At 50.6% G+C, this 19,968-nt stretch overlaps 1 protein-coding gene across 1 annotated transcript in view; it reads right to left on the minus strand.

Annotated features, from left to right (window-relative positions):
• Positions 1–12,660: 12,660 nt before the first annotated feature.
• Positions 12,661–19,968, minus strand: part of DGAT2 (diacylglycerol O-acyltransferase 2) — a 44,571-nt gene continuing 37,263 nt past the window's right edge. The window contains exons 6-8 of the mRNA XM_061575190.1: positions 16,826–17,006; positions 16,014–16,216; positions 12,661–14,574 (exon numbers count right to left, since the gene is read on the minus strand). Coding sequence (XP_061431174.1) covers positions 14,420–14,574; positions 16,014–16,216; positions 16,826–17,006 — 539 coding nt within the window. The 3' untranslated portion in view covers positions 12,661–14,419. The remainder of the gene's footprint in view (positions 14,575–16,013; positions 16,217–16,825; positions 17,007–19,968) is intronic.

The following is a 19,968-nucleotide window of genomic DNA, read 5'->3' on the forward strand; positions in this document are numbered from 1 at the left end:
GACAGCTGGAGGACCCCCCCCCCTCGTCAACCCCCCCCCACTTCCCCTCGCCACCCCCAACTCCCCCCTATTCCACACCCCCCTCACCTCCCCTCACCTCCCCCCACTTCCCCTTGCCACCCCCCACTCCATCCCCCCCTCGCCCCCCCCCACTCCTCGCCACCCCCCCCACTCTCCCCCCTCCACTCTCCCCCCCCCCCTCACCACCTCCCACACTTCACCCCCCCCGTCACCACCCCCCCATTCTCCCGCTACCATCACCCCCCTCCCCCGCTCCCCACTGTGTGCGTTGCCTTAAAATGAAATATATGGGGGGTGGTGGTGGGGGGGTGGTGGGGGGGGTGGTGGTGGTGGAAGGGGGGGTGGTGGTGGTGGTGGTGGGAGGGGGGGTGGTGGTGGTGGTGGGGGGGGTGATGGTGGTGGTGGGAGGGGGGGTGGTGGTGGTGGGGGGGGTGATGGTGGTGGGGGGGGGGTTTGGTGGTGGTGGGAGGCGGGATGGTGGTGGGGGGGTGGTGGTGGGGGGTGGTTGGTTGGGGGGGTAATTCCAGGACAGTGTCTGATGAAGCGAGTGCTGGGCCTGTAGCATATGTTATGAAGTGGCACTTAATTAAAAAAATAAACACAACGATTAAATTTCGATTTAAAGCTTTCGTGACTGCAGGGATTCGTCTTCTTGGTTCGTTCGGTAAAGTCACGTAGAAGGGAAATATTAAAATAATAAAAATAAAATATTATGTTTTATTTTTTTTATTTTATTATTTCCCTTCTACGTGACTTTACCGAAAGAACCAAGAAGACGGAATTGAAAGCTTGAAAGCGTTAAGCGCGGGGGGGGGGGCCTTGAAAGTGCGGGGCACGTACGTCGCTACTTGTGCTCCGAGGATGCTCAGCCACTGGGCTGTTTGTGGGCTAATCGACGAAACATCGATGGGGGGGCCCACTTTAGAGCCTGGTGAAGAACCCCCCCCCTACTGGCATCGGTCCCAGTGAAGGTGAGTGAGCGCCTTGAATGAGGACGCTGGGGGTGGCGATTGAAGTTGTCCACCCTCCCCCAGCCCACGGAAGCCGCAGGGGGAGTGAGGCGAGCTGCCAGGTGAGACGGTAGGGGTGGTCACATCGCGTCTGAGATATCCATAGTGGAGGATTTTTTGGGTTAGATTGGGTCAATGTGTCAATGTGTCGTCAAAGCCGCCACCACCCGACAAGGCGAACTAGTAAGGGTTGTCACGTGCTCAGTTTGTCAATGTTGTGGCTTGGTTCTTCAACACACCGGTGTGCTGTACTAGTACACTACTCTATACACTACACTACTATACACTACACTACTATACACTACACTATACACTACACTACTATACACTATACACGACTATACCATTACACTACTATACACTACACTATACACTACACTACTATACACTACACTACTATACACTACGCTATACACTATGCCACACTACACCACTATACACTACACTACTATACACTACACTATACACTACACTATACACTACTTTACCACTACACTACTATACACTACACTATACACGACTATACCATTACACTACTATACACTACACTACTATACACTACTATACACTACACTACTATACACTACTATACACTACACTACTATACACTACTATACACTACACTATACACTACACTACTATACACTACACTACTATACACTACACTACTATACACTACACTATACACTACTATACCACTACACTATACACTACACTATACACTACACTATACACTACTATACTACTACACTATACACTACACTATACACCACACTATACACTACACTACTATACACTACACTATACACTACACTAATATACACTACTATACACTACACTATACACTACTATACACTACACTACTATACACTACACTACTATACACTACATATACTATACACTACAATATACTACACTGCTATACACTACTATACACTACACTATACACTACACTATTATACACTACTATACACTACACTACTATACACTACACTACTATACACTACATATACTATACACTACTATACACTACACTACTATACACTACACTACTATACACTACATATACTATACACTACAATATACTACACTGCTATACACTACTATACACTACACTATACACTACACTACTATACACTACACTATTATAAACTACACTATACACTACACTGCACACGACTATACCACTACACTACTATACACTACACTATACACTACACAACTATACACTACACTACTATACACTACATATACTATACATTACTAAACACTACACTACTATACACTACACTACTATACACGACTATACACTACGATGTACTATACACTACACTATACACTACAATATACTACACTACTATAACCTACACTACTATACACGACTATGTACTATACACTACACTACTATACACTACACTATGTACTACACTACTATACACTACACTATACACTACACTATACACCACACTATACACTACACTACTATACACTACACTACTATACACTACATTATACACTACACTATACACTACACTACTATACACTACACTACTATACACTACACTACTATACACTACACTATACACTACTATACCACTACACTATACACTACACTATACACTACACTATACACTACTATACCACTACACTATACACTACACTATACACCACACTATACACTACTATACACTACACTACTATACACTACACTATACACTACACTAATATACACTACTATACACTACACTATACACTACTATACACTACACTACTATACACTACACTACTATACACTACATATACTATACACTACAATATACTACACTGCTATACACTACTATACACTACACTATACACTACACTACTATACACTACTATACACTACTATACACTACACTACTATACACTACACTACTATACACTACATATACTATACACTACTATACACTACACTACTATACACTACACTACTATACACTACACTACTATACACTACATATACTATACACTACAATATACTACACTGCTATACACTACTATACACTACACTATACACTACACTACTATACACTACACTATTATACACTACACTATACACTACACTGCACACGACTATACCACTACACTACTATACACTACACTATACACTACACAACTATACACTACACTACTATACACTACATATACTATACATTACTAAACACTACACTACTATACACTACACTACTATACACGACTATACACTACGATGTACTATACACTACACTATACACTACAATATACTACACTACTATAACCTACACTACTATACACGACTATGTACTATACACTACACTACTATACACTACACTATGTACTACACTACTATACACTACACTACTATACACTACACTATACACTACACTATACACCACACTATACACTACACTACTATACACTACACTACTATACACTACATTATACACTACACTAATATACACTACACTAATATACACTACACTATTATACACTGCACTACTATACACTACACTATACACTACTATACACTAGTGCTGTACTAGTGACGAATTGGCACGTTCTGTTTACGTGACAACCCTCACTAGTTGGCCGTGTCGGGTGATGTCGGTTTTGACGACACATTTATATATTTACGCACTCTCACCTAAAAACACCCCTCTTGTGGATGATATTGGTCACGTGTTAAATCATCCCATATATGAATTAACAAATCGCGTTACACGATAGGGCTGATTCCATGATTCCTTGCAAACAAGGTTGACTTTTGGTGATTGGACATCTTTACAGCTGTTTTATTGCCAGATAGTGTAAACCCTATTCTTATTTTTTTTCATACAATAGGGCTATTTTATTACATTTTAATTTTTCAAACTCACGTTCATTGGCATGGATGCAAGATGCACGGATTCTCCTTTTGAAGTTAATTTAGGGTTGATTTAACTTGTTATATTGTATGGGTCTCTGCGAGTCTATGGGTCTCTGTGTGAGTCTATGGGTCTCTGTGTGAGTCTATGGGTCTCTGTGCGAGGCTATGGGTCTCTGTGTGAGTTTATGGGTCCGCTGTACGAGTCTATGGGTCTCTGTGTGAGTCTATGGGTCAGTGTGTGAGTCTATGGGTTTCTGTGCGAGTCTATGGGTCTCTGTGCGAGTCTATGAGTCTCTGTAAGAGTCTATGGGTCTCTGTGCGAGGCTATGGGTCTCTGTGTGAGTCTATGGGTCTCTGTGTGAGTCTATGGGTCAGTGTGTGAGTCTATGGGTCTCTGTTCCACGCTCTGGGTCTCTGTGCGAGTCTGTGGGTCTCTGTGCGAGTCTATGGGTCTCTGTGTGAGTCTATGGGTCTCTGCTGTGCGAGTCTATGGGTCTCTGTGCCACGCTCTGGGTCTCTGTGTGAGTCTATGGGTCTCTGTTCCACGCTCTGGGTCTCTGTGCGAGTCTGTGGGTCTCTGTGTGATTCTATGGGTCTCTGTGCGAGTTCATGGGTCTCTGTGCGAGTCTATGGGTCTCTGTGCGAGTCTATGGGTCTCTGTGCAAGTCTACGGGTCTCTGTGCGAGGCTATGGGTCTCTGTGCGAGTCTATGGGTCTCTGTGTGAGTCTATGGGTCTCTGTGCAAGTCTACGGGTCTCTGTGCGAGTCTATGGGTCTCCGTGTGAGTCTATGGGTCTCCGTGTGAGTCTATGGGTCTCTGTGCGAGTCTGTGGATCTCTGTGCGAGTCTATGGGTCTCTGTGTGAGTCTATGGTTCTCTGTGTGAGTCTATGGGTCTCTGTGTGAGTCTATGGGTCTCTGTGCAAGTCTACGGGTCTCTGTGCGAGTCTATGGGTCTCCGTGTGAGTCTATGGGTCTCTGTGTGAGTCTATGGGTCTCTGTGCAAGTCTACGGGACTCTGTGCGAGTCTATGGGTCTCTGTGTGAGTCTATGGGTCTCTGTGCGAGTCTGTGGATCTCTGTGCGAATCTATGGGTCTCTGTGTGAGTCTGTGGGTCTCTGTGTGAGTCTATGGGTCTCTGTGTGAGTCTATGGGTCTCTGTGCGAGTCTACGGGTCTCTGTGCGAGTCTATGGGCCTCTGTGCGAGTCTATGGGTCTCTGTACGAGTCTATGGGTCTCTGTGTGAGTCTATGAATATCTGTGTGAGTCTATGGGTCTCTGTGTGAGTCTATGAATCTCTGTGTGAGTCTATGGGACTCTGTGCGAGTCTATGGGTCTCTGTGTGAGTCTATGGATCTCTGTGCGATTATATGGGTCTCTGTGCGAGTCTATGGGTCTCTGTGCGAGTCTATGGTTCTCTGTGTGAGTCTATGGGTCTCTGTGCGAATCTATGGGTTTCTGTGCGAGTCTATGGGTCTCTGTACGAGTCTATGGGTCTCTGTACGAGTCTATGGGTCTCTGTACGAGTCTATGGGTCTCTGTACGAGTCTATGGATCTCTGACCACGACCACGATTATTATTCTTATTCTTACGATTAATCATTGAACCGACAGTCGGACACAGCTGATGCACTAAACCCTCCGTTCTGGAACCGATCGGCTCGTGCAGCCAACACGCGGACACGAAACGCAGCAGCGGAAGCATCATCATTAGAGGGCGTGTGTCCCGAAACGTCTTTAATGGGATCACTTTTTTTCCCCCAACGTCAATCACGTCGGGATCGTCGCGGACTCATCGATCGCGCTCAGTGTCAGCAGGAAGGGAAAATAAACCACGGTGGCGTTTCAAGGGCAACACACAAATATATATAATAGGCGACGTTTCGGCCGATGGCCCTTCTTCACACGGCGCGTGCAAATTAAAACTTGCTCTTGAAAGAAAGGGGGGCAAATAGGCCCGTTGCCCGAAACGTCGCCTATTTACGTGGTTTGTTTTTTCTTCCTTTTAAGTTCAAGCGATTCATTAGGAAGACGATAACGCGTTAGGAAAAATTCGCAACAATCGCCAGCGGTATAAATCACGTAACAATTAATCAGTGTCTAGGGGGGGAGTGGGGAGCGGTGGCGCGGCGGTTAGCGCACTGCGCTCTTAACACAACGGGCGAGTTGGATTTCTGGCCACGGACAACATCAGCGGCTCTTCGAGAGCAGTTCAACGCAGTGTCCCCCTTAGTTTGCATTCGTATGTGCGACCTCGTCATCAACGCGAGGCCCTTAACGCCGTTTAAACAAAAAAAAAACCCAATCAGAGGTCGCAACCGGGTACCCGATACCCGTACCCTACCCGATACCCGGCTACCCGTACCCGGCCGGGTACGGGTACCCGTTTGCGACCCTGGTGCGGCCGGGTACGGGTAGGCCGTGAGTCACTGGTGAGTAACTGTTTGTCACTCATTTCCCAACGTCTTGTCTCTTCTCACAATTCAAGTTCCTAGAATCAACCCACCCGCGCCTGCAACGTGGCTTCATCCCAGAGGTCGCAAACGGGTACCCGTACCCGGCCGTACCCGGGTACCCGTTTGCGACCCTGGTGCGGCCGGGTACGGGTACGGGGGGTAAGGAATCAAAACCCGTTTGCGACGTCTGCCCCCAATGCGGCCACGGAGCGGAATGATGATTGAGATGGCACGCGGAGAGTGGCCGGGTCGAATCGCCGCTGGAAATCTCCACGCGCCGACGACGAGAAATCCGTGGGGGGCCATCGGTTTGTGTGGGGTGCACAGGTCGCTTCCGATAACACTGGTCAACAAAAAAATAAAAACATTTTTTTCTGGCCTGGACTTTTGCAGCTGTTCTAGACTAATTTCAGGGTGCTGATTCCAAATCTGATCTCAGATTTGCTCTATCACATCTCATTTTTATGCTATCGGCATACCCCATTTGCATTGATTTTACCCGAAATAAACTCTGTCACTTATGACTGCAAGTTGTTGCGAGTCAGTGACTGCTTTAGTGTTAAAATATGGTGCTGTATTTTTAGGATGGTGTGTTTATAATATCATTGTATGTAGATATCCACATTTATTTAATATTTTTCTTCTGCAGTTTTTATTGAACATGAAATATTTGATATCTCAAAAACCTGATGTGATAGACAAAAACTGATACCAGATTTGGAATCAGCACCCCAAAACCGTTGGAATACCTTATGCCACAAAAAGTGTGTTGACCAGTGTAATAGAAGCCAATAGCTTAAGGGGGGGGGGGGGGGCTTTACTTAGTAAGATGCAAAAATAAAAATATAACAATTATTTAGTTGTATTTGTATGAATATTTTTAAGTTGATGTGTTTACCTTTACCTAGACTTTGCTACGAATCCCTGGCGACCCGAGTTCGATTCCCGCTCACGGTCCTGGGCCTCCCCTAGGTCGACTCGACCTCAAATGAGTAACTAGTGCGGTGTATAGTAAACTTCGCTACCGGGGAGACAAAGGCGGCCGGGCGTGGTTGCTGGCCACCCACCCCCTCGTGTGCCACTGTGCCGATAGCCTTCACAGGTGCTGCTGCTACTCGCTAACAGCACTTGCCCCCACAGTCTGTTAAGGCTACACGGGGGATCTTTGTGTTGCATATAACAATACCATCCTCCCATCATCATCATCGTATTTCGTAAATGTTTGTTGTTTGTTGTTGTTATTGTTCGTTGTTGTTGTTGTTGTTGTAATGTTCTTCGTAGCTTATCGATTCCTCCTCCAGCGTAAAAATAAATATTCAGATTCTGACTTCATGGGTCACTGTCGGGGCTGCAGGGGAGGGGCGGGAAGGAGTGGGGGGGCGAGGGGAGGGGCGGGAGGGAGTGGGAGGGGCGAGGCGAGGGGAGGGGCGAGGGGAGGGGCGAGGGGAGGAGTGGGAGGGGCGAGGGGAGGGGCGAGGGGAGGGGCGAGGGGAGGGGCCAGCGTGGGCGATGTTCGGATTGGTGGAATGTCCACGTTGCATAACGAGGCGTGATACACAATCGAGGTTTGTTTGGGGTTAGATCGTGTAAATATACAAATGTGTCGTTAAACCCGCCACCACCCGACACAGCCAATTATAGTAAGGTCTGTCACGTGAACAGAACGTGCCAATTGGTTACTAGTACAGCACTAGTGTATAGTGTAGTGTGTCGTAGTGTATAATGTAGTGTATAATGTAGTGTATAGTAGTGTAGTGTATAGTGTAGTGTATAGTAGTGTAGTGTATATTAGTATATAGTGTAGTGTATAGTAGTGTATAATAGTGTATAGTAGTGTAGTGTATAGTGTAGTGTATAGTAGTGTAGTGTATAGTAGTGTAGTGTATAGTGTAGTGCAGGGGTCGGCAACCTACGGCTCCGGAGCCGCATGCGGCTCTTTACGGGCTGCTTCTTGACGATGAGTACGTATGTACTCAAATGCATTGCGGCTCTTGAAATACTGAATTTTGTACCGAATTGGAAAGAAATGTCTCTTCTTGTTATTTTGGTTGCCGACCCCTGGTGTAGTGTATAGTGCAGTGTATAGTAGTGCATTGTACAGTAGTATATAATGTAGTGTATAGTAGTGTATAATAGTGTATAGTAGTATAGTGTATAGTAGTGTAGTGTATAGTAGTGTAGTGTATAGTGCAGTGTATAGTAGTGTAGTGTATAGTGCAGTGTATAGTGTAGTGTATAGTAGTGTAGTGTATAGTCGTGTAGTGTATAGTAGTGTATAGTAGTGTAGTGTTTAGTGTAGTGTATAGTCGTGTAGTGTATAGTAGTGTAGTATATAGTGTAGTGTATAGTGCATTGTATAGTAGTGTAGTGTATAGTAGTATATAGTGTAGTGTATAGTAGTGTATAATAGTGTATAGTAGTGTAGTGTATAGTAGTGTAAAGTATATTGTAGTGTATAGTGCAGTGTATAGTAGTATAGTGTAGTGTATAGTGTAGTGTATATTGTAGTGTATAGTGCAGTGTATAGTGTGTAGTGTATAGTATATAGTGCAGTGTATAGTGCAGTGTATAGCGTAGTGTATAGTAGTGTAGTGTATAGTGGTGTAGTGTATAGTGTAGTGTATAGTAGTGTAGAGGAGTAGTGGAGAGTGGTGGCGTCGTGTGCGCTGTCCGGTGCGGTGACCTCACGGGACGTGGGGTCGCACGCGCTGGGCAGTGCACGTGACATCACCCCTCCGAGGGTATATAAGGGAGACCCCGTAACGTAAGCGGGGTCACTATAGGAACGGGGGAAGTAAACAGGGTGAAGAGGGAACCAGGGATAGTGAGAGGGATCAAATAGGGAGTCTGGGGAGAAGCCGGTGGTAGCCGAAGAGGTGCTTCTCTCTCCGGTCGGTGGAGTCGGCAGACTCCACGATCCGACACGAGAGAGAGAGACCGGAGCTAGCCGGCAGGGACCCCGACTCAGAGTAGGACCCCTAGCCCCTGGGAGTTGTGCACCCTGTGTAGTATTGACCAAGAGTAATAAACCCTGGCGGAAGCCCCTAACCATACCTCCGTCTCCGAGTACGTCCGTCGGAACTTCTCTACAACTGGTGTCAGAAGTGTCTGCACTGCTGCTACAATGTTTACATCGGGAGCGGAGCGCAAGAACCCAGCGACGGGACGATCGGAGGATGAAGACGGCGGGGAGGAGGCTTCGGCAGTGACCCCGGAGTCCGGGGCTCCGGTGACAGGCCCCGAGAAGACGACGGGCGGGGGTGCCAGCTCGCCGCCACCACCGCTGGAGACGGGGAGCACCCCTGCAGACCTGCTGAGGCAGCTCCTGCAGGCGATCGCGCAGCTCTGCGCCCGTCTCGACATCGCGGAGGCGAAGTTGGGTCCTCCCGGTCCGCACTCGGGATGGGAGCAACTGTCAACTGCCGGGACGCCGCGAGAGGCGGCCGCCATCTTCGCCGCGACGCCCCAGCTGGCTATTTTGCCTGCGACGTCGCCAGCGGCGGCCATGTTGGTTGGGGCGCCTCAGGCGGCCGCCATTTTAACTGCGACGCTGCAGGTGGCGGCCATTGTTCATGCGACGCCGCACGTCGGCGCCATGGCTGCCATGGCAACTGCGACGCCGTTGTCCACCGTGGGTGCCGCCGCGACTTCGTGCCACACCGCGCGCGCGGGGTCTGCCAGCGGCGATGCCACAGCTCCGCACCATGCTGCGCCCGCCGGGGGAGCCCCAGGTACGTCCGGGGCTCCACACCTCGCCGCACCACGGGAGTTGCCGAGGGTGCCGCCGTGGTTCCGGCCATCGCCGCGCTGGCGGGGTACGCTGCGGGTGTCGCCGTGGCCCCGTGCATCGCTGCCGCGGCTCCTCACGATGCCGCGCCGCGGAAGTTGCCGCGGTTCCGAGCATCGCCGTGCCTGCGGGGTTTGGCGCGCCCGCCACCGCGGCTGCTATAGTTGCCGCGGCCGCGGGGTGGGCCGAGGGTCACGCCGGGGCACCGCACCTCGCTGTGCATGCGGGTTTTGCCGCCGGCGACGCCGCACCAGGCTGCTATTTTGCCTGCAGCGATCGCGGTGGGGGCCGCCGGCGACGACGCGGCCCCGCACCTCGCGGTGCCTGGGCGTTGCCATGCCGACGCCGCGGCTCTGCATCTTGCCGCGGCATGGGCAGCAGGAGCCGCCGCTCGGGCCGGCGCGCGCCTGGCAGGAGCTGCGTTGGGCTGCTGGGCTGCTGCGGCTCTCCCGGGGCCTATCACTAGCTGGCACGGTGCCTGCCCTGGCGATTCGTGCCACATGGGGAGGCGTGCGCTCTGTTGATGGCCTGTGGAAACGCTGCCGTCGGCCTCCAGCCCTCATCGCTCAATTGTGTTATGTTGGCGTGTTTTGTCTAAGACTGCCCAATTGTCCGTTTTGGTGTGTTTTGTCTGGGCTGCTCAATTGTTCAATTGTTGTTTGTTGGTGTGTGTTGTCTGGGCCATCGGGATTCCGCCTTTGTATTGATGGCAGCGCGTGATGAGAGTTTCAAAGTTTTGAAATTTGATTGATTGTTGTCATGCTGCCTGGATGTTGTCGGTTGGTTGTGAATATGTTGGTTTGTGGTTCTGGGACTCCTCTACTTTTATATTGTTTACAGCCGAGTCGGCTGAATTTTTTTCACAGGGGGGGGTGATGTAGAGGAGTAGTGGAGAGTGGTGGCGTCGTGTGCGCTGTCCGGTGCGGTGACCTCACGGGACGTGGGGTCGCACGCGCTGGGCAGTGCACGTGACATCACCCCTCCGAGGGTATATAAGGGAGACCCCGTAACGTAAGCGGGGTCACTATAGGAACGGGGGAAGTAAACAGGGTGAAGAGGGAACCAGGGATAGTGAGAGGGATCAAATAGGGAGTCTGGGGAGAAGCCGGTGGTAGCCGAAGAGGTGCTTCTCTCTCCGGTCGGTGGAGTCGGCAGACTCCACGATCCGACACGAGAGAGAGAGACCGGAGCTAGCCGGCAGGGACCCAGACTCAGAGTAGGACCCCTAGCCCCTGGGAGTTGTGCACCCTGTGTAGTATTGACCAAGAGTAATAAACCCTGGCGGAAGCCCCTAACCATACCTCCGTCTCCGAGTACGTCCGTCGGAACTTCTCTACAGTAGTATAGTGTAGTGTATAGTGTAGTGTATAGTGCAGTGTATTGTCCAGCACACCGTTGTGCTGGAGAACGATTCCACAACATTTACAATCCGGGGCACGGCATTCCGTCATCAATTACAACCAGCTTCATCAGGCAGGCAGCTTGCGACGTGATGGGTTTACTCTCCAACACAGCGGCGCGGAGGAGAAGTCTCCTCCCGTGTCCTTCCTTCAATCGAGGCGTTGAGATGTGAGGACGTCTTTCGTGAGCACTTCGTGCATGTTCGTGATGCACGCGCAGCCATAAATGCATCTTTCGATTTAAAGCTTTCGTGACTGCAGGGATTCATCTTCTTTGTTCTTTCGGTAAAGTCACGTAGAAGGGAAACAATAAAATAATAAAAATAAAACATAATAAAATTTTGATTTAAAGCTTTCGTGACTGCAGGGATTCATCTTCTTGGTTCTTTCGGTAAAGTCACGTAGAAGGAAAATAATAAAATAATAAAAATTACACATCAAATAATTCTCACGACGTTTCGGCCACAACGCAAGCAGCCGTCTTCAGGTGGAGAACAGGTCTGTCGAGAAGAACGTCGCAGGCTGTCTGCCTTCTCGACAGACCTGTTCTCCACCTGAAGACGGCTGCTTGCGTTGTGGCCGAAACGTCGTGAGAATTATTTTAAGTTTTATTTTTATTATTTTATTATTTTCCTTCTACGTGACTTTACCGAAAGAACCAACAAGATCAAATGCATCGTTTGGCGATTCGCTTCCAAAGCAGGGCTAAGTCTGTGGCTATCCGAACGTTTAAAATTCGTTTTTATCTCTCTCAATTTCGCTGCTGCTGCTGCTGCTGATATGGCTGCCGCACCACGTGGTGAACAGGCTCGACCCCGTTGGTGAACAAGATAAACGGGGGGGGGGGGGGGAGACAAAGGCGATCGGGAGCACGTGGCCAATTTGGGTCCGTCCATAAATGACGTCACGCGATTTTGGACGATTTTGGACGATTTTTGACCCCCCCCTCACCCCTCGTCACACGGCGTCACAAAAAGTCAGACCCCCCCGCCTCAAATATGACGTCACAAAGCTCTGCCCCCCCCAAAAAATAAAACATGCTTGAAATCGCTTTAAACTATTGTCATTGTAGTGCGTATTTAATGTGGCGCTGCACTCTGATGTTGTAGGAGAAAACATTTATTAAAAATGAGGCGTTGGAAAGCTGAAATTCGGCATAAAATTCATTTTTAAATATTCAACTAAAACTGCAGATGTTCAAAATATGATATTGAAATTATCTTATAATTATAAAATATTAAAAGTAATTATAACTATTAAAAAAATACGTGGAACTTTGTAGTAGAACGTGGCAAAAAGTAGAGTACAATTATAACAATCACAAGTTCATTCCACAGAATGAAAAGACCTGGTAGAATCATTAAAATCAAAATGTTTAATAACAATCATTTAAAAAAATGATCAAAATGTATGCTTCTCCATTCTCCCTTGGAGAAGCATAAATTCTCCTTCATGGAAGAAATAAAAGGTGACCTTAGTAAATTAAAATAAATCAAATAGTTAATAATGAAAATTAATAAAAATTAGTGTTGATATAACAATTCGATATTTCTCTGCTTGGTTCTTTTGGTAAAGTCACGTAGAAGGGAAATAATAAAATAATAAAAATAAAACATTATAAAATAATTCTCACTGAAATAAAACATAATAAAATAATTCTCAGTGAGAATTATTTTATTATCTTTTATTTCAGTGAGAATTATTTTATTATGTTTTATTTTTATTATTACCGAAAGAACCAAGAAGATGAATCCCTGCAGTCACGAAAGCTTTAAATCGAAATTCGATATTTATTTAAAGTTGCGCATTTTGATATGACGTCACATTTCTCAAACACCTCCCCCCCCCATCGTCACCCCCCCCCCCCCCTAGGTGCGTGACGTCATTTATAAGACGGCCCCTTGCCACACCCGACCTTCACCACTTGAAGGACGTCACTGTGTGTGTCACTGTGTGTCACTGTGTGTGTGTGTGTCACTGTGTGTGTGTCACTGTGTGTGTGTGTCACTGTGTCACTGTGTCTGTTACTGTGTGTGTCACTGTGTCTGTTACTGTGTGTGTCAGTGTGTGTGTCAGTGTGTGTGTTACTGTGTGTGTTACTATGTGTGTGTTACTGTGTGTGTGTCACTGTGTGTGTGTCACTGTGTGTCACTGTGTGTGTGTCACTGTGTGTGTGTCACTGTGTGTAGTCACTGTGTGTAGTCACTGTGTGTCACTGTGTGTGTGTGTGTCACTGTGTGTGTCACTGTGTGTCACTGTGTGTGTGTCACTGTGTGTCACTGTGTGTGTGTCACTGTGTGTGTGTGTCACTGTGTGTGTGTGTCACTGTGTGTGTCACTGTGAGTGTCACTGAATGATGAGGGTGTCACTGAGTGTGTGGTGTCACTGTGTGTGTATCACTGTGTGTGTGTCACTGTGTGTGTCACTGTGTGTGTCACTGTGAGTGTCACTGAATGATGAGGGTGTCACTGAGTGTGTGGTGTCACTGTGTGTGTATCACTGTGTGTGTGTCACTGTGTGTGTCACTGTGTGTGTCACTGTGTGTGTCACTGTGTCACTGTGTGTGTGTCACTGTGTGTGTGTCACACTGTGTGCGTGTCACTGTGTGTGTGTCACTGTGTGTGTGTGTCACTGTGTGTGTCACTGTGTGTCACTGTGTGTGTGTCACTGTGTGTGTCACTGCGTGTGTGTCACTGTGTGTGTCACTGTGTGTGTGTCACTGTGTGTGTGTCACTGTGTGTGTCACACTGTGTGTGTGTCACTGTGTGGGTGTCGCTGTGTGTGTGTCACTGTGTGTGTCACTGTGTGTGTCACTGCGTGTGTGTCACTGTGTGTGTGTGTGTCACTGCGTGTCACTGCGTGTCACTGAATGATGAGAGTGTCGCTCTCGGCGAGGCCGTACGCCGCCTTGTGCGAGTTGAACACGCGCTGCAGGCCGCTCACGTAGAGCGCGTGGTAGCGGTCCACGTCCTCGGCCGTGGGCTCCGGGATGTGGGGGACCGTGATGGGCTCCCCCACTGGGGGGCAGGGGGGCAACGGGGGGGGGGGGGCAGAGGGGGCAGGGGGGGTGGCGGTGATGGGGGGGGGAGAAGGAACATCGGTGTAAGAGGGTTTGTGAGCGGGAGTTTCAGTGGGTGGGTGAGTGGATGAATGGGTGGGTACGTGGGTGAGTGAGTGAGTGGGTGGGTACGTGGGTGAGTGAGTGGGTGAGTGAGTGGGTGGGTATGTGGGTGAGTGAGTGGGTGACTGGGTGGGTGAGTGAGTTGGTGAGTGGATGGGTGAGCGGGTGACTGGGTGGGTGAGTGAGTTGGTGAGTGGATGGGTGAGTGGATAAATGGGTGGGTACGTGGGTGAGTGAGTGGGTGGGCACGTGGGTGAGTGAGTGGGTGAGTGAGTGGGTGGGTATGTGGGTGAGTGAGTGGGTGACTGGGTGGGTGAGTGAGTTGCTGAGTGGATGGTTGAGCGGGTGACTGGGTGGGTGAGTGAGTTGGTGACTGGGTGGGTGAGTGAGTTGGTGAGTGGATGGGTGAGTGGATGAATGGGTGGGTACGTGGGTGAGTGAGTGGGTGAGTGAGTGGGTGGGTACGTGGGTGAGTGAGTGGGTGAGTGAGTGGGTGACTGGGTGGGTGAGTGAGTTGGTGAGTGGATGGGTGAGCGGGTGACTGGGTGGGTGAGTGAGTTAGTGAGTGGATGGGTGAGTGGGTGACTTGGTGGGTGAGTGAGTTGGTGAGTGGATGGGTGAGTGGGTGGGTGAGTGGGTGAGTAGGTGGGTGGGAGAATAGGTGGGTGGGTGAGTGCGTGGGTGAATTGGTGGGTAGGTAGGTGTATATGTGGGTGATTCGGTGGGTGGGTAAGTAGGTGAGTGGGTGGGTGAGTGAATGGATGGGTGGGTGGATGTGTGCGTGGATGTGCGGTTAAGTGGGCAGGTGAGTGTGCGGGTGGGCAAGTTAGTGGGTGGGTGGGTGGCTGGGTGAGTTGGTGGGTGAGTGGGTAAGTGGGTGAGTGGGTGAGTGAGTAGGCAAGTGAGTGAGTGGGTGGGTTGGTGGGCGAGTAGGCGAGTTAGTGGGCAAGTGAGTGGGTGAGTGGGTGGCTGGGTGGCTGGGTGTGTGGGCGAGTGGGCGAGTGAGTGGGCAAGTGAGTGGGTGGCTGGGTGAGTGGGTGGCTGGGTGAGTGGGTGTGTGGGCGAGTGGGTGGGTGTGTGGGCGAGTGGGTGGGTGTGTGGGCGAGTGGGAAAATGAATGGGTGAGTAGGTGAGTGAGTGGGTGGGTGGGTGGCTGGGTAAGTTGGTGGGTGGGCGAATGGGTGGGTGTGTGGGTAGATGTGTGGGCGAGTGAATGGGTGAGCGAGTGAGTGGGTGTGTGGGCGAGTGGGTGAGCGTGTGGGTGGGTGGGCGTGTGGGTGGGTGGGTGAGTGGGTGTGTGGGCGGGTGAGTGAGCAGGCTGAGCGAGCCACTCACCCACGGTGAGGATGGGCGTGGGGAGGGGCAGGACGCCCCACGAGTCGGGGCTGAGGAGCGCCCTGCCGTGGAAGATGCAGGGCGCGAACCCCATGGCCTTCTGGAAGGCCACCTGGACACGGCGCTTCCAAGTGCCCTCGGCGAACACCAGCTGCTTGAAGGTGGCACCCTCGCCGAACGAGTACACGGGGACCAGGTCAGCCCTGACGGGGGGCAGGGGGGGCAGGGGGAGTGGGGGGGGAGTGGGGGGGGGTGAGTGGAGGGGGGTCCCCCGGTTTGTGAACAGAGTTTGTGACGGAAGTATTCGTCAACGAAGAGGGGTTGTTGTTGTTGTTGTGTCTCCCCGTGTCTCTGTGTCACTGTGTGTCTCTGCGTGTGTCTCTGTGCGTCTCTGCGTGTGTCTCTGCGTGTGTCTCTGTGTGTGTCTCTGCGTGTGTCTCCCCGTGTCTCTGTGTCACTGTGTGTCTCTGCGTGTGTCTCTGTGCGTCTCTGCGTGTGTCTCTGCGTGTGTCTCTGCGTGTGTCTCTGTGCGTGTCTCTGCGTGTGTCTCTGCGTGTGTCTCTGTGTGTGTCTCTGTGTGTGTCTCTGTGTGTGTCTCTGCGTGTGTCTCTGTGCGTGTCTCTGCGTGTGTCTCTGCGTGTGTCTCTGCGCGTGTCTCTGCGTGTCTCCCCGACTTCTGCCTTTCCCTCCCCATCGCCCCCCCCCCACCACGTGCCCCCCCGCCCACGTACCCCCCTCTCCCACCACGTACCCCCCCCCCCCACGTACCTACCCCCCGCACGTACCCCCCCACGTACCCCCCCCCCACGTACCCCTGCTGCAGAGCGATCCGCACGAAGCCCTTGCGCCCCTTGAGCACCACGCGGCAGTCCCCGTGGTCCCCGCTCTGCAGAGACTCGGCGGCGCCCCCCACCACGATCACCACCGCCTTGCCCGGGGGGCCGCCGCGAGACAGCAGGTGGTCGATCGCGCCACGACTCACCGGGCACAGGCCTGGGGGGCACGGGGGGGGCACGGGGGGGGGGGAAGGGGGGGCACGGGGGGGCACGGGGTGGGGGCACGGGGGGAGACAGGGGGGGGGCACGGGGGAGGGCACGGGGGGGCACGGGGAGGGCAAGGGGGGGCACGGGGTGGGGGCACGGGGGGGACACGGTGGGGGGGGACACGGGGGGGGCAAGGGGGGGCAAGAGGGGGGGCACGGGGGAGACACGGGGGGGCACGGGGGGGGGACACGGGGGGGGGGGACACGGGGGGGGAAGGACACGGGGGGGGGGGCACGAGGGGGGGACACGGGGGAGACACGGGGGGCACGGGGGGGGGACACGGGGGGGGGGACACGGGGGGGGACACGGGGAAGACAAATGAGTACCTGGTGCGCTGTGTAAACATCACGACCGGGGAGACAAAGGCGGCCGGGCGTGGCGTTGACAACCCACGCACTCGTGTGCCACAGTGCCGGCCTTCACAGGTGCTACTCGCCAACAGCGCTTGCCCCAACAGTGTGTCAGAGGCGACACGGGGGATCTTTGTGTATGTGTGAGATGTGTGTGTGTGAGAGATCTTTGTGTGTGTGTAAGATCTTTGTGTGTATGTCAGATGTGTGTGTGTGAGATCTTTGGGTGTGTGTGTGAGATCTTTGTGTGTGTGTGAGTGATCTTTGTGTGTGTGTGAGATGTGTGTGTGTGATGTGTGTGTGTGAGATCTTTGTGTGTGTGTGTGAGATATTTGTGTGTGTGTGAGTGATCTTTGTGTGTGTGTGAGATGTGTGTGTGTGTGAGAGATGTGTGTGTGTGAGATCTTTGTGTGTGTGCGTGTGAGGTCTTTGTGTGTGTGTGTAAGATCTTTGTGTGTATGTGAGATGTGTGTGTGTGAGATCTTTGGGTGTGTGTGAGATCTTTGTGTGTGTGTGAGTGATCTTTGTGTGTGTGTGAGATGTGTGTGTGTGAGATGTGTGTGTGTGTGATCTTTGTGTGTGTGTGTGTGAGATCTTTGTGTGTGTGTGATCTTTGTGTGTGTGTGATGTGTGTGTGTGTGATGTGTGTGTGTGTGAGTGTGTGTGATCTTTGTGTGTGTGTGTGATGTGTGTGTGTGAGATGTGTGTGTGATCTTTGTGTGTGTGATCTTTGTGTGTGTGTGTGAGATCTTTGTGTGTGTGTGAGATCTTTGTGTGTGTGAGATGTGTGTGTGTGTGATCTGTGTGTGTGTGTGTGATGTGCGTGTGTGTGTGTGAGATGTGTGTGTGTGTTAGATGTGTGTGTGTGTGATCTGTGTGTGTGTATGTGATGTGCGTGCGTGTGTGATCTGTGTGTGTGTGAGATATGTGTGTGTGTGATCTGTGTGTGTGAGTGATCTCTGTGTGTGAGATGTGTGTGTGTGATCTGTGTGTGTGTGTGAGATGTGTGTGTGTGAGTGATCTCTGTGTGTGAGATGTGTGTGTGTGATCTGTGTGTGTGTGTGATGTGCGTGCGTGTGTGTGTGTGATCTGTGTGTGTGTGATCTGTGTGTGTGTGTGATCTGTGTGTGTGATGTGCGTGTGTGTGAGATCTGTGTGTGTGTGATCTGTGTTTGTGTGTGATCTGTGTGTGTGTGTGTGTGTGATGTGCGTGTGTGTGAGATCTGTGTGTGTGTGTGATCTGTGTGTGTGTGTGATGTGTGTGTGTGATCTGTGTGTGTGTGAGATGTGTGTGTGAGCTGTGTGTGTGTGAGATGTGACGGTGTGGGCTGGGTGAGATGTGTGTGTGTGTGATGTGTGTGTGATCTGTGTGTGTGTGTGATGTGCGTGTGTGTGAGATCTGTGTGTGTGTGTGATCTGTGTGTGTGATCTGTGTGTGTGATCTGCGTGTGTGTGTGTGAGATGTGTGTATGTGTGTGTGATGTGTGTGTGATCTGTGTGTGTGTGATCTGTGTGTGTGTGTGATGTGTGTGTGATCTGTGTGTGTGTGATCTGTGTGTGTGTGATCTGTGTGTGTGTGTGATCTGTGTGTGTGTGAGATGTGTGTATGTGTGTGTGATGTGTGTGTGTGATATGTGTGTGTGTGATCTGTGTGTGTGTGTGTGATGTGTGTGTGATCTGTGTGTGTGTGATCTGTGTGTGTGTGATCTGTGTGTGTGTGATCTGTGTGTGTGTGATCTGTGTGTGTGAGATCTGTGTGTGTGTGAGATCTGTGTGTGTGTGTGATCTGTGTGTGTGTGTGTGTGATGTGCGTGTGTGTGATCTGTGTGTGTGTGAGATGTGTTTGTGTGTGTGTGATGTGTGTGTGTGAGATCTGTGTGTGTGTGAGATCTGTGTGTGTGTGTGATCTGTGTGTGTGTGTGTGTGATGTGCGTGTGTGTGATCTGTGTGTGTGTGAGATGTGTTTGTGTGTGTGTGATGTGTGTGTGTGAGATGTGACGGTGTGGGCTGGGTGAGATGTGTGTGATGTGTGTGTAATCTGTGTGTGTGTGTGATGTGCGTGTGTGTGAGATCTGTGTGTGTGTGATCTGTGTGTGTGATCTGTGTGTGTGATGTGCGTGTGTGTGTGTGTGAGATGTGTGTATGTGTGTGTGGTGAGATGTGTGTATGTGTGTGTGATGTGTGTGTGATCTGTGTGTGTGTGATCTGTGTGTGTGTGTGATGTGTGTGTGATCTGTGTGTGTGTGATCTGTGTGTGTGTGATCTGTGTGTGTGTGATCTGTGTGTGTGTGTGATCTGTGTGTGTGTGATCTGTGTGTGTGAGATCTGTGTGTGTGTGAAATCTGTGTGTGTGTGTGATCTGTGTGTGTGTGTGATGTGCGTGTGTGTGAGATCTGTGTGTGTGTGATCTGTGTGTGTGTGTGTGATGTGTGTGTGTGTGATCTGTGTGTGTGTGTGTGATGTGTGTGTGTTATGTGTGTGGGCTCGGTGCGGTGGTGGAGAACGAACGCGAGGGGGCGCGCCTCGCCCACGCGGCGCTCGGAGTCGGGGTGGTGACGGTGG

The sequence above is a fragment of the Lethenteron reissneri genome, chromosome 57 (genome assembly GCF_015708825.2).
Source record: "Lethenteron reissneri isolate LAM-NWPU_2019-01 chromosome 57, ASM1570882v1, whole genome shotgun sequence".
NCBI lineage: Eukaryota > Metazoa > Chordata > Hyperoartia > Petromyzontiformes > Petromyzontidae > Lethenteron > Lethenteron reissneri.